The following is a 14,593-nucleotide window of genomic DNA, read 5'->3' as shown; positions in this document are numbered from 1 at the left end:
AGAGGCATTTTCTCAGTGAAGTTCCTTCCTCTCAGATGTCTCTAGCTTGTATCAAATTGACAAAAAAATTTGTCAGCACAGGGCTGGAGAGATGGCTCAGGGGTGAAGAGCACTGGCTGCTCTTCCAGAAGACCTGGGTTCAATTCCCAGTACCCATATGGTAGATCACAACTGTCTGTAACTCCAGTTCTAGGGAATCTGGTACCCTTACATTGATATCAGTGCACATAAAAATAAATAAATATTTTTCAAAAAGAAGATATAAAGTCATAAGGAAACAATATTTAAAAAATTAGCTAGTACAACCTTTTCTTTGAGTACTTTGAGCTCCCTTTGTAGCTCAGGCTAACCCAGCCTCCCAAGAAGCTAGGATTAAAGATCTATACTACCAGGCCTAGCAAGAAAATATTTTTTAAATATTTATTTATTTGTTTGTTTGTTTGTTTTGTATACAATGTTAGTTTCCATGTCTGCATACATGCCAGAAGAGGGCACCAGACCTCATTACAGATGGCTGTGAGCCACCATGTGGTTGCTGGGAATTGAACTCAGGACCTCTGGAAGAACAGTCAGTGTTCTTAACCTCCAGCCCCATGAAAAGAAGATACTTTAAAAATTTTTAAAAAGTTTTTAATTCTTAAAAGCATTTATTTAGTGTGTGCACACACAGTGCACATATATACATGTATGCCCATGGAGATCAGAGGACAACTTAGGAAAGTCAGTTCTTTCTTTTCACCGTTTGGGGTCCAGGGACTAAACTCAGGCCCTCAGGCATGGGAGCAAGTACTTCCAGCCCAAGAAAAGTTTGTTGTTTTTAAAACAGTCTCACATCGTCTAGGCTGGCCTGGAACTCATGATAGCCTAGGATAACTATCAACGTAGGATCCTCCTGCCTCCACCTTCTCCAGTGCTGGGATTACAGAGTAAACTACCACACCTGGTTATATGCAGTTCCTGTGATCAAACCCAGGGCTCTGGGCAGGGTAGGTAAGTACTTCATCAACTGTGCAGCTCCCCATGCTCAAGAAAGACTTTAATGCAGATTTAAGCCAGGGCATTTAACAAGTTGAGAGGCTTAGGGATGGCATGACACCTGATGCAGGTGTGGGTTTCTTACAGGAGCAGCTGGGACTCCTCTTAAACCACAGCTTACCCAAAGTGACTGATTCAGCTAAGGTTACTTGCCCATGAATCCATGCCTACACTTCTTGAGGTCTTGCCCATGAACCCTGGGAATACTAACTGCTGTCTCTGTGCCACGTTACCTGGGAGGCTAGACCCCAACTTTTCACATATCAGATGAGGCAATTACATGACTTAATGACACCCACACACTTTGAGTGAGGCTGGCAGGAATGGATTCTAAAGCAGACTGTACATAGAGGACAGTCAGGAGAGTGACATGCTGGCCCTACCAGAGCAAAATATTGATATAACCCCCTAAGAAGCATACTCTGCGCTTACTAGATTCATAACTTGGGTCAAAGGCAAGTACAGAAACAGGTGTTTCTGCAATAAAAACAGCAGACAGGTCAATAAAAAACCCTAGAAATCTTACAAATTAAGAGTTAAGTCACCATAATAGAAGGGCTTTAACTATATAGTATACTATGAAAAAAGTATATATATATATATTACTTATTAATAAAATTAATATATATATATATTAAATTCTCAGAAAAACATGGATCAAACTACATATAATGGATACTCTATTTATAACTAGTAAAGAAAAGTCCTAAAACAAGACAAAAAAAGGTTAAAAAGCCAGGCATAGTTGCATACTCCTTAGTCCCAGCATCTAGGAGTCAGAAGCAGGTGGATTTGAGAGGCTATCCTGGTCTACATAGTGTGTTCCAGACCAGCCAAGGCTATAATAATGAGACCCTGTCTTAACAAAAAACAAAATGAAACTAAACAAAAAACCTATTTAAAAAAAGAACAACAGAAACCAAACAAATAAAATAAAAACATTAAAAAAGAAAAGTTGGTCAGATCTTTGTAAGTATGAGGCCAGCCTGGGGGTATATAGAGCTAGTTTCAGGATAGCCAAGGCCACACAGAGAAATCTTGTCTCAAAAAAAAAAAAATCCGAAGGGGACTGGAGAGATGGCTCAGCAGTAAAGAGCACTGGTTGCTCTTCCAGAGGACCCGGGTTCAATTCTCAGCACCCACATGACAATTAACAACTATCTGTAACTCCAGTTTCTGGGGATCTGATACCTTCACAAAATACCAATGCACATAAAGTAAAAATAAGTAAATCATTTAAAAATGAATGAATGAAAGAAAGAAAGAAAGAAAGAAAGAAAGAAAGAAAGAAAGAAAAAAAGATATCAAAAACCAAAACAAACAAACAAACAAAAAAATCCAAAAAAAAAAAAAAAAGTGAGAGTGCAAATCAGAAACATCAGTCTCCCAAGAGGTTGAAGCAGGAGGATTCCAAATTTAAGACTTACTTGAGTGGCAAAGTGAGTTCAGGGCCAGCTTGGTCACAGAGCAAGGCCCTGTCTCACACCAAACAAACAAACAGGGTGTAACTAGTCTGGGGCTATGTGCAGTGCAGTGACAGACTACTCGTTTACATGCGTGAGGTTCTGAGTTCCAAGCCCAGTACCAAAAACAAAACAAAATAACCCCCACCTCCGCAAATAAACAAAAACAAAACCACCTTGTAAGGAGCATTATTTATGATAGTACAATATGGAAACAACCTAAAATGTCTGAAAGAAGAATGGTTTTGTGATTTTTCTATGCCTAGGATTGTGAATGTGGTACAACCTTCTGAAATAATGCTTACAAAGTTTTTTAAGACTAGCTTACAGATGTGGAAAATACAAAATTCAGAGTTAGACCTACATGGTTAGATCTCAGTGGTGAAGCACTTGCTTAATACGTATGAAGACTTAGATTGGATTCCCAGCATTGCAGGCAGAGAGATTGATTCCTTTTTTTTTTTTTTTTTTTTTAAATCAACTTGACACACACCACAGTTATCTGGAAGAGGAACCTCAGTCTAGAAAATGCCTTCATCAGATTGGCCTGGGAGAGGGCCAGCATACTGTGAGCAGTGCCACCCTCTGGGCTAGTGCTGAGCAAGCCAAGAGGAAGAAGCCAGTAACAGCTTCCTCCATTGTCTCTACTCCAGGTAAGAACTGCAGCCTCCTGCCTGGCTGCCCTCAGTGAGACTGTACCTGAGAGTTGTAAGCTGAAACACACCCTCCCCCACAAGTCAATTTTGGTCATGGTGTTTATCACAGCAATAGAAATCAAATCCTAACCAAGATAAGCAGAGGCAGGCTGATTCAGTGAATTCGAGACCAGCCTGGTCTACACAGTGAGTTCCAGGACAGTCAGAGATACACAGAAAAACCCTGTCTTAAAAAACACTAAAAGGACAAGCAGCAACAAAGGTGTTTATTTAAGAGTTTAAGACATAGTACAGTTGGTAGAGTGCTTGCCTAGCACCACATAAACCCAGATGTCATGGTGCTTACCTATAATCCTAGCACTTGGGAGGCGGAGGCAGGAAGAGCAGAAGTTCAGAGTCACAGTAAGTGGATAAAAGCACTTGCTGTACAAGCCTGATAACCTGAGAGCAATCCCAGAACTCACAAAGGGGGAAGGAGAGAACCAACTCCAAAGTTGTCCTCTGACTTCCATACACTTGTTATGGTATATACATCATGCACACACACAATAATAAAAGGTAAAATTAAAAACAATGTTAGGAGTCCATGATGGATGGTGGTGACACACACCTTTCATCACAGCACTTGGGAGGCAGAGGCAGGCAGATCTCTGTGAGTTCAAGGTCTACAAGAGCTAGTTCCAGAACAGCCAGGTCTACATAGAGAAACTCTATCTCAAACACCCAAAATAAAAATAGTAATCATTTAAAAGGAAAAAATTAATTTAGTTCTCAGTTATTAACATTTTTTAAAAAATATTTATTTATTATGTATACAATATTCTGTCTGTGTATGCCTGAAGGCCAGAAGAGGGCACCAGACCTCATTACAGATGGTTGTGAGCCACCATGTGATTGCTGGGAATTGAACTCAGGACCTTTGGAAGAGCAGGCAATGCTGTTAACTGCTGAGCCATCTCTCTAGCCCAGTTATTAACATTTTTTAAGATTTTATTTTTAAATTTTGTGTGTGTGTGTGTGTGTGTGTGTTGGAGGTTTATGTACATGAGTGTAGCTGTCCAAAGATGACAAACATTAGATTCCTGGAGTTGGAGTTACAGGTGAAAGTGAGTTAGCTTAAATAGGTGACAGGAATTAAACCCGGGTCCTCTGGAAGAGCCAGTATGTGTTCCTAACCACTGATTCAGCTCTCCAGCCCCTCAGGTGTTACAATTTCAAAGGAAAAAATTACCTTTATGCCCAGACATGGTAGTAGCATGCCTGTAGTTCTAACCACTGGGAAGCTGGGGCAAGAAGAGGGCTTGTGCAGCAGTTTGTGACCAGCTGAGGCAATATAGAAAAACCTGCCTTTGGACACTGGATTTTGAATAGTGTTAAGAATGCTAAAAACTATGGGGACTTTTAGAGATGAACTGGATATATTCTTTTTTTTTTTTTTGGTTTTTTGAGACAGGGTTTCTCTGTAGCTTTGGAGCCTGTCCTGGAACTAGCTCTTGTAGACCAGGCTGGTCTCGAACTCACAGAGATCCGCCTGCCTCTGCCTCCCGAGTGCTCGGATTAAAGGCGTGCGCCACCACCGCCCGGCTTGGACTGGATATATTCTGCATTATGGAATGGCTATGAGCCTATGATAACAAAGGTAGGCGATATAGATAGACCTGGTGTCATCTTGACAAAGGACGGGGTTGTGATAGTTAATACTGACCCGACTAGACGAGATCTAGAATCTCCTAGAGGGCCAGCAAGATGACTCAACAAGTCAAAAAGCTTGCTCAAGTCTGATGACTGGAGTTCACTTCCCAAAACCCACTGCTGAAGGAATGAAATAAAAGTTGTCTTCTCACCTCCCCATGTATGAGCATACCCCGCCCCACACACACACACAATTATAATCACCTAAGAGATGACTCTCCTGGAATACCCTTGAGGGAGAATCTGACTGGGTTAACAGATGTTGGAAAACTCATGCTAAAGATAGCAGGGCTGGGCAGATGTCTCAGCAGGTAAGAATATCTGCGACTCTTGCAGAAAATTGGGGCTGTTTCTGGTACCCACTGTCTTTAGGCAGCTCACAACCATTACATGTAACTCCAGTTCTTTGCGGGGGGAGGGTGGATATGATGTTCTCTTTTGGCCCCTGCATGCATGGGTGTGAGTGCGCATGCTTGCACACACACACACAATTAAAATATAGGAAAGCTTTAAAAGTAGGCAGCATCACTCCCTGGGCTTGAGTATTACACTACATAAAAAGGAAAAAGCCAGCAATCAGGAATACATTGCTCTCTTCCTGACTAGGAACAGGGACCAACTCTTCATCTTCAAAGGCAAGGCAACATAAGCCCTTCCCTCAAGGTGCTTCTGTTAAGTGATTTTGTCACAGAATCAAGGGAAATAACTAATAGTTACTAAACAAAGAGATGGATTTCACTGTGCCTTTTTCATACATGGATATCATCATATCTTGGTTTTGTTTTGTTTTTTTTCCAAGACAGGGTATCTCTGCAGTTTTGGAGCCTACCCTGGAACTAGCTCTTGTAGACCAGGCTGGCTTCAAACTCACAAAGATCCGCCTGCCTCTGCCTCCCGAGTGCTGGGATTAAAGGCACGCGTTACCTGGCTTCATCATATCTTGTTATTTGTCACCCCCACTTTTCTCTATGACTCTCCCCATAATTTCCTACTTATCACTATAATTTTTACAAAATGTGTGCATGGACATGTGAGGGTACTCATCCATGCATGCACATGTCCAACTTTTGAGACAGGGTCTCTTACTGAACCTGGAGCTCACTGATTAGGCTAGGTTGGCTGGCTAGAAACTTCATGGGATCCACCAGTCTCTACACCCCAGACTCATGCCACTTAATCCAGCTTTTTTTTTTTAAATTAATTTATTTATTTATTACGCATACAATATTCTGTCTGTGTGTATGTCTGCAAGCCAGAAGAGGGCACCAGACCCCATTACAGATGGTTGTGAGCCACCATGTGGTTGCTGGGAATTGAACTCAGGACCTTTGGAAGAGCAGGCAATGCTCTTAACCACTGAGCCATCTCTCCAGCCCCTTAATCCAGCTTTTTCACATATGCTTGGGACCCAAATTCAGGTCCAAATACTGATCCATCTTCCAGTGCAGTTTTTTACTTATGGTCTTGAGAAATGAGCCAAGAGCCTTGTGCATGGTAGGCAAACATTCTACCACTGAGCGCAGAAAGAGGTCAGTCAACTTTGAAAACACCACTGTGAATTAATGAGAACTGGGATTTGGTCCTGGTGGTCATTCTGTCTTATCCTGGTCATGATCAAGCACTATCAGGCTCCAGCCCCGACATAAATTATTTTTTGAACCAGAGTGGAGGTGTGGGAATAAAAACACAACTTACATGACTTTATCAGGAGGGAGTTTTTAGGGGTCCTTTATGAAGTCTTGAATTTACATCCTGAAAATTACCCGGGTTTATTTTCCAAACAGCTTTTATACCGAAACATAAACCAAGGGGGAAATTCATTAGCATTTTGTTTTCTAGCTAGCCAGGAGAATGACTGTGGTCACGCCCACACCTTTCTATGCCCATTTAGTCTCGCCTTTCTATCTAGCCTGCTCTGTCACATAGACTGAAAAACACTTTTTCCCAGGCAACCTCCCTAAATCACAAAGGAGCACAACGACATTAGCATATCCTGACCATTTGCTTCGGATGACGTTAGTTTGTCTCACTATCAAAGGGCTAGGCGACCACTTTTTTGTGTGTGGCAGATGCAAATTGTACCTTGTCGGGTTGTTTAGAATTTTGACTGCCATACACTGTAGAAATATGGGCCTGTATAATCCAGCCCTACAACTTGTGTGATTAATGAGGTCAGGGAGGAGGAAGCTCTACCTTTTCCGCTGCTCCAGCTCCCAGTCCAAACGGGCCAAGGTCTGTTGGTGGGGGTCTCCCATGGTGATTTCAGCCTTGCTGATGTTTGGTGGAGCCTCTGTATAAAATTCCTCTAAACTGACCAGATCGATTTCTTCATGCTTTGACCTGTAAGCAAAAACTAAGTTATCAGGCAGCCATTTTCAGGACCCCAAACTGTGACTTTCCAGGAGCAGTTGATCCCCATGCAGCCCACATACAGTTACTTGAGATCCCGGAACTCTCTCAGCAAGTGCTCATGATAGACATTTCAGTGTGGCAAAGGCTATCAGTGACAACCACAAGGCATTTGTCCACGTTGCCCAATCTATTTGTCAACAAATTAGTTGAATACTTGAGAAGGAAGCTTGATGAATTTACAAATGTCTCCTGGTTGAACAGGAAAACTATTAGCCAAGAAACTCAGAATTCCCATAGTCTAGGTTCATGCCATCATATTGAAACCAAGATAAGACACGTCACCTCACCACAGAGGAATAAGCCTAGGCGTCTACACCTAATTTTAAGACATTTCACTGAATAAGTATAAGACTAGAAAAAGCCAGACTGGCAGAACTGGATATGGAAAAAAAAAATCTAGTGGTTTTAATTTCTGCTTGTTTCTAAGTATCCTTATAAAAGAAAAGCCTGATTCTGTACTGGGTTCATGTAACTGAGTGCTCAGGTCCTGAAGAAATAAGCATCAGAGTTACCATACATTAATAAGCACCATGTGAGGCGATGATGGCACACACCTGTAATCCAACACTCAGGAGGCAGAGGCAGGCGGATCTCTGTGAGTTCAAGGCCACCCTGGTCTACAGAGTGAGTTCCAGGATAGTCAGGGCTACACAGAGAAACATGGTCTAGAAAAATCTTAAAAATAAAATAAGCACCTATTATATGTTATCCTCACCTCATCTAGTTCTTAAAGATGGGGATTTTATCTCCATTTAAAAATCATTACTTATATAAATTAGCTATAATTTATTTTTTTCCCATCTTTCTTTTTTGTTTGTTTGAGACAGGGTTTCTCTGTGTAGCCCTGGCTGTTTAGGGACTCACCCTGTAGACCAAGATGGCCTCGAACTCAGAGAGCTACTTGCCTCTGCCTGCCGAGTGCCAGGATTAACGTTGTGCGCCATCACTGCCTGGCTCTTTTTCCAATGTGTCCAAGATCATACAGCTAGTGAGGGCAGAGCCTGGACGTTAACTCCAGAGCTCATGATCCTTCTCTGTGGCCACCTGCCTGAGTTCTATTATATTCTGACTTTGTCAGCTTCCATCAAAACATCACATTCATGTTGTTTTTATACATTTTCAACTGTCAGTGTCAAAAATAATATTGAAGAGAGAAATGTTGACCAACAGGTACATTATTTTTTCAATAGAGCAAGTAGGTGCTGGTATTCTAGCACAGTACGTAGATATAATAATAATACATGTTGAGGAGAAAGAATTGCTTTTAACAAGTGCTGAGCCCAAAATGCAAAAGGCCAGAGAGGTTTCCACAGTTCTTTGTGTAGTTTGAAATGACTGCTTGAGATTCTCTCACTCAAAGTAATCCCCAAATCCTGCAGTCTTTAAGCTTCCTGATGCTCCTATAAAGGGATCACTCACACCAGGCTACGAAGAACAAGCATTACCACACGTACATCAAAGCCCTGTCCCCCAAACTCACTTGAATTCCAGGCATTTGGTGATTTCCTTCTGCAGGTGCATCACTTCGTAGAGCAGGTTCTGCAGCTGCAGGTGGTAGGCATCAACTTTCTGCTTGGCCTGAAGGAAGACCAGGTGAGCAGGGCAATTTAGGGCAAGACTGAGCATCAGCAAGTCAGAGAAGGGGCAAAGGGTCAGTCAGTTACAGTGGGGACAGAATAGTCAAGCTATTAATTTCAACTCTACCTCATGGGTCTGATCTCTTCCTTTCTTTAACCTGATATGGGCTAATCGGTTAAGCTTCTTTAGAGTCATGAAATGCACACAGCTCTGGATCCTTCTTTCTTCAATTTCAATGGCCTGTGCACAAAGAAAATGGTAAAGACCAACAGATGATGGATCAGATTCCTTCAGACCCTAGCTGCTGCCAAGCCAACACCATCCAGGGCCATAACAGACTCTAAAGGGAGCCTGGAAACAGAAGACTGACCACGTAGCCATCAGTCTGCAGAGCAGCATGCCTAAGTTTTATTGTGACTACTGTGGTATATATCTTACCAATGGCTCTCCATCTGAGAAAGAGACACACTGCACGGTCTGTGATGTGTATCTTACCCATGGCTCTCCATCTGAGAAAGAGACACACTGCACGGTCTGTGATGTGTATCTTAGCATGGCTCTCCATCTGAGAGAGAGAGACACACTGCACAGTCTGTGATGTGTATCTTAGCCATGGCTCTCCATCTATGAGAGATACACACAGCATGGTCTGTGATGTGTATCTTAGCCATGGCTCTCCATCTATGAGAGACACATGGCATGGTCTGTGATGTGTATCTTAGCATGGCTCTCCATCTGAGAGAGAGACACATGGCATGGTCTGTGATGTGTATCTTAGCCATGGCTCTCCATCTGTGAGAGAGACACACGGCAGTGGTCAGAAACACAGAGAGAATGTGAAGGACTTAACACCAGAAACAGATGGAAGAGCAGGCCCAGAGCCTGACAACACAATGGCTACATTTCAACACGGAAAGATACCTCCAGCTCCATTCTTTCCTCCTCCTCCTCCTCCTCCTCCTCCTGCAAAGGCCCATGATCCCACCTCCCCCGAGTCTCCCTCCTGGAACGAGGCCAGCTGTGGGTAGCCCTATGATGGTGGCCACTCAGCCTGGCATGACTCGGCCAGACAGAAAGGCTCTTTATCAGTTTTAATAATAGAGCTATAGAATGTAATAATATTGACAATATTGGTCATCATACATGAAAATAAGTAAGACTGCTGGGAAAAAGTGAATTCTTCTTTAACCCACCAATCTCATTTTTAGATATACTGTTTTGTTTTATATCTGCCCAATTCATCTAACATCCAAGACAATTTTGGGCTCTATGATTTACTTGCACATACTTCTCAATAGTTAGCAGAATGCCTGAAATGTAAAAAATATTAAATAGATAATATTAAATTATAATCATAGAAAAAAGTTATCTTGTACTTTTTTTTGTTTCTTTTGAGACAGGTTTTCTCTGTATAACCAGGCTGGCCTCAAACTCACAGAGATCTGCCTGCCTCTGCCTCCCAAGTGCTGGGACTAAAGGTGTGCACCACTGCAACACTGTACTTTTATTACTATGATAGGAGATTGGACTAACAATTTAATAGGCAGCTCTCTGGAGGCTCCTGACTCCAACCCTAATCACAGCTGGGATAGAGTACAAGATCAGGAAGAACCTAGTGGCTGCAAAGGGAGCCCCAGCTGTGCAGACACACACCAGGCTTAGCATGCCTAGCCTTTCTCCTTACCACATCCTTGCTGCCCTTGCTCTTCAGGTCCTGGATCTCGGCCATCAACCTTTGCAGCTCCTGGCAAGTATACTTGTAGAGATCATAGTCTCTGCCAGGGTCCCGCAGGTCAACCTCAGCCTCCTCGCTGTAGTATTTGCCTTCCTGGGGAGGAAAGGAGAAAGGGTCTGGGTAGAGGGTGGAAGTCTCCCTGCCAGGATCACAGACAGGAAGAACAAGAGCCTCCTATATGTAAGAACATTACAGTGCTGGTGCGACCGGTCTGGTCTACACCATGACAGGCCACTTTACAGAGAAACCCCAAACCAGGGCATTTATGGAATTGGTCCTTTTGTTGTTGTTTTGGGGTTTTTTGTTTGTTTTGTTTTTTAACACAGGATTTCTCTGTGTAGTCCTGCCTGTCCCAGAACTTGCTTTGTACGTGATTGGGCTGTCCTTGAACAGAGATCTGCCTGCTTCTGCCTTTCCAAGTGCTTGGATTAAAGGCATGAGCTACCACCCAGAGATTCTCAAGTAAAATTTTCAATTACTTATTTATTTATGATTTTTTTTTTGAGACAGGATTTCCTCTGTGCAACAGCCCTGTTCATCCTGGAGCTCACTCTGTAGACCAGGTTGGTCAATAACTTATTTTTGTTTTGTTTTGGTTTGGTTTCAAGATAGAGTTTCTCTGTGTAGCTTTGGAACCTCTCCTGAAACTCACCAGGCTGGCCTTGAACCTACTTGAACCGCCTCTGTCTCCCAAGTGCTGGGATTAATGGTATACCACCATCACCTGGCAATAATTTGTTTAGTATTTTAAAATTATGCATATGTGTATATCTGAAAGTGGTTATAGGTTTGTGGAAGTCAAAGGCATTGGGCGGTCTGGGAGCTGGAGCTATAGGGGATTTAAGCCACCAAATACAGGTGCTAGGAGCTTAACTTAGGTGCAAAAGGTTTAATTGAGCTCTTATTTGCTGAGGCATTTCTCCAGCCCCTAAAATGTTTTTCTTGTTTTCAAAATAGGAACCTCTGTGTCTTTTTGATTATGGAATAATGCATACCTGATGTCAAGAATTCAGAAAAGAGCCGGGCGGTGGTGGCGCACGCCTTTAATCCCAGCACTCGGGAGGCAGAGGCAGGCGGATCTCTGTGAGTTCGAGACCAGCCTGGTCTACAAGAGCTAGTTCCAGGACAGGCTCCAAAGCCACAGAGAAACTCTGTCTCGAAAAACCAAAAAAAAAAAAAAAAAAGAATTCAGAAAAGAGACATATCAAAAACAAAGTAAAATATGGCCTGTGAGGTCAACCTAATGACCTCAGTTCTGGACTGCCAGACCTGAAGGAGATGACTCCCACAAGCTATTCTCTGATTATTAGATGTATGCCATGGTACACTAGTGCCACATACCCCAAATATAGACAACAGATTTTTTTAATGGCCTGTAATTTCACTTCTCATCCCCAAACAACTTAATTGTGAATACTGTGAATTTTTATTTTTAAACAAGCTAGGATCACATTGTCCATGCTGATTAAGGAAATTTCACATCCAGATAAACATGTTTGCCTTAATAAATAAGGTAAAGAGTAGTTAAAGAAGACACCAAATAGCAACACCCAATATCAGCCTACAGACAGAAACATGCAATGTGTGCATACACACATATGAACATATATACACAAACAAAAACTTAAAAAGCGCCGGGCGGTGGTGGCGCACGCCTTTAATCCCAGCACTCGGGAGGCAGAGGCAGGCGGATCTCTGTGAGTTCGAGACCAGCCTGGTCTACAAGAGCTAGTTCCAGGACAGGCGCCAAAGCCACAGAGAAACCCTGTCTCGAAAAACAAAAAAAAAAACAAAAAAAAACTTAAAAAGCACTATTTGTCAGGCATTGTGGCCTATTCCTATAATCATTGCACTTGGAAGATGGAGGCAGGACAATGTTGACTTCAAGCCAGCTTGGACTATAGCACAAGACCTAAAATCAAATTAACAATGCTATAGTCAGAGCAAACACAGAAAATCTCTACATTAATTTTGATTTCCTTAAACTAAGGGGAAAAACTGTGTTTCATTTTCTCTTCACTTTATTCTTTCCATAAATTATCATTTAAATGTATTAGAATTAATTCAGAGAGTCTGAGTAATAGCTCAGTGGTTAAGAGCACCTGCTGATCTTGGAGAAGACCCAGCTTCAATTCCCAGCAACCACACGGTGGCCCACATTGTCTGTAACTCCAGTTTCATGGGAACCAGCACCTTCTTCTGATCTCTACAGGTACTGCACACGCATGACGCAGGCAAAAAAACTTAAAACACATAAAAAATATTTTTTTAATGAGTTCTGGGTGGTAAAAGAGGACTTATTTTCTGCACTTGTTTATATGTTTTTACCGGGGCTGGAGAGATGGCTCAGCAGTTAAAAGCACTGGCTTCTCTTCCAGGGGACCCATGTTCAATTCCCATACCCACATGGCAGTTCATAGCTGTCTGTAACTCCAGTTTCAAGGGATCTGACATCCTCACACAGACATGCATGCAGGTAAAACACCAATGCACTAAAACAGAAATAAATAAATCTTTAAAAAAAAAAGTCACCAGGCAGTGGTAGCTCATGCTTGTAATCCCAGCACTTGGGAGGCAGAGGCAGACGGATCTCTGTGAGCTTAATGGTCTACAAAGTGAGTTCCAGGACAGCCAAAGTTACACAGGGAAACCCCGTCTAAAAAAAAAAAAAAAAAACCAAAAAACTGTGCCTGTGAGTTAAACAAATATCGGGACATAAGCCCATGTTGCTTTTTAATTTAAATTTAATCTGATTTGTTTCCTTAGTCTATTTCAATAAACAAGCCAGCTGTGGTGGCACACACCAGTAATACAAGTATATCCAAATGATGACCCAAGATATCTCCAGCTTGGAGCTAACCTTGACTACATAGTGAGACCCTGTTTCAAAACAACAGAAACCAACCAATCAGCCTGGGGCTGATAACTCAGCAGTTAGCAGCAACCAGTGCTCTTCCAAAGGACCTGACTCAATTCCCAGGACCTGCACAACAGCTTATAACCATCTCACTCCAGGGCCAGGCATTTGATGCCCTCTTCTGGCCTCCAGAGGCACTGCACACATGTGTGCAAAGACATGGATCCATATGCTTAAAATTAAAATAAAATTGTCAAAAACAATCAAAACAGCTAAATTATTGGGATGGGGTGGAGGCAACAGGATCAGAAACTCAAGGTCACCCTCAGCTTCATAGCAAGTTCAAGGCTAACCTGGGCTATTTGAGCAAGACCTTTTCTCAATAAACAAACAAATAAAGGAAAGCAAAAAAATTCTACTTTCTACATAGTGGATAATCTTGACAGATTCCAAGACAGAGAAACAGATAAAAGAATGGAAGAATAGATAAAATATAAAAAATAAAAATAAAAAATATAAAAGAATAGATAATAGAAGACCCTGCTGATGACACGAACTCCTGGGCCAAGCTCGGTGGTGGTGCATACCTTTAATCCCAGCACTCAGGAGGCATAGGCAGGCAGATCTCTGTGAGTTTGAGGCCAGCCTGGTCTACAAGAGTTCCAGGACAGGCACCAAAGCTACAGAGAAACCCTGTCTCAAAATAACAAAATAGAATGAAATCTCTTGGTCTTGGAAACTCTAGAGCTGTGCAGTTAGCACAAGCAAACCTTAGGACCATAGGAAATCTGGGAACAGCATGCTAGAACATGTTCTCTGTGCAGGTATTGATCATACTCAATATTTGCACTTGATGCAAATATTCATCTTTTGTCATATCATGGGAATTCTAGTTACCTGGTCTAATGTGGACAACCGGAAGTCTCTGGACATGTGTCCTGAGCTCCTGCACACTCCTGGACAGTCATTTGGCCAGTCTGTACTTTTCAAGCAGCACAGAACCCCGGCTAACTTTACCTGTTCTGTGTCAGATCGATTCCGTTTCCCTTCAGTTGGGGCTCCGTCACTTCGGATCACTTTGGGCTTCCGCTTTTTGCTGGATTCTGATGACATTGTTGCTCTTTCAGGTCAGAGAGCTATTAAGAAGAAAGTTTTTAAAGATTTC

General features: G+C 42.3%; 1 protein-coding gene across 2 annotated transcripts in view; it reads right to left on the bottom strand.

Annotated features, from left to right (window-relative positions):
• Thoc5 (THO complex 5) overlaps positions 1-14,593 on the bottom strand; it is a 36,771-nt gene that overhangs the window by 19,817 nt on the left and 2,361 nt on the right. For both annotated transcript variants that reach the window (XM_038348434.1, XM_038348435.1), the window contains exons 2-6: positions 14,446-14,564; positions 10,521-10,664; positions 8,963-9,076; positions 8,739-8,836; positions 7,040-7,186 (exon numbers count right to left, since the gene is read on the bottom strand). In XM_038348434.1, the coding sequence (XP_038204362.1) occupies positions 7,040-7,186; positions 8,739-8,836; positions 8,963-9,076; positions 10,521-10,664; positions 14,446-14,541 (599 nt within the window). In that variant the 5' untranslated portion in view covers positions 14,542-14,564. The remainder of the gene's footprint in view (positions 1-7,039; positions 7,187-8,738; positions 8,837-8,962; positions 9,077-10,520; positions 10,665-14,445; positions 14,565-14,593) is intronic.

The sequence above is a fragment of the Arvicola amphibius genome, chromosome 1, assembly GCF_903992535.2.
Source record: "Arvicola amphibius chromosome 1, mArvAmp1.2, whole genome shotgun sequence".
Classification (NCBI taxonomy): Eukaryota; Metazoa; Chordata; class Mammalia; order Rodentia; family Cricetidae; genus Arvicola; species Arvicola amphibius.
The sequence above is the reverse complement of the archived record's forward strand: the minus strand, read 5'-3'. Positions and strand labels throughout refer to the sequence as shown.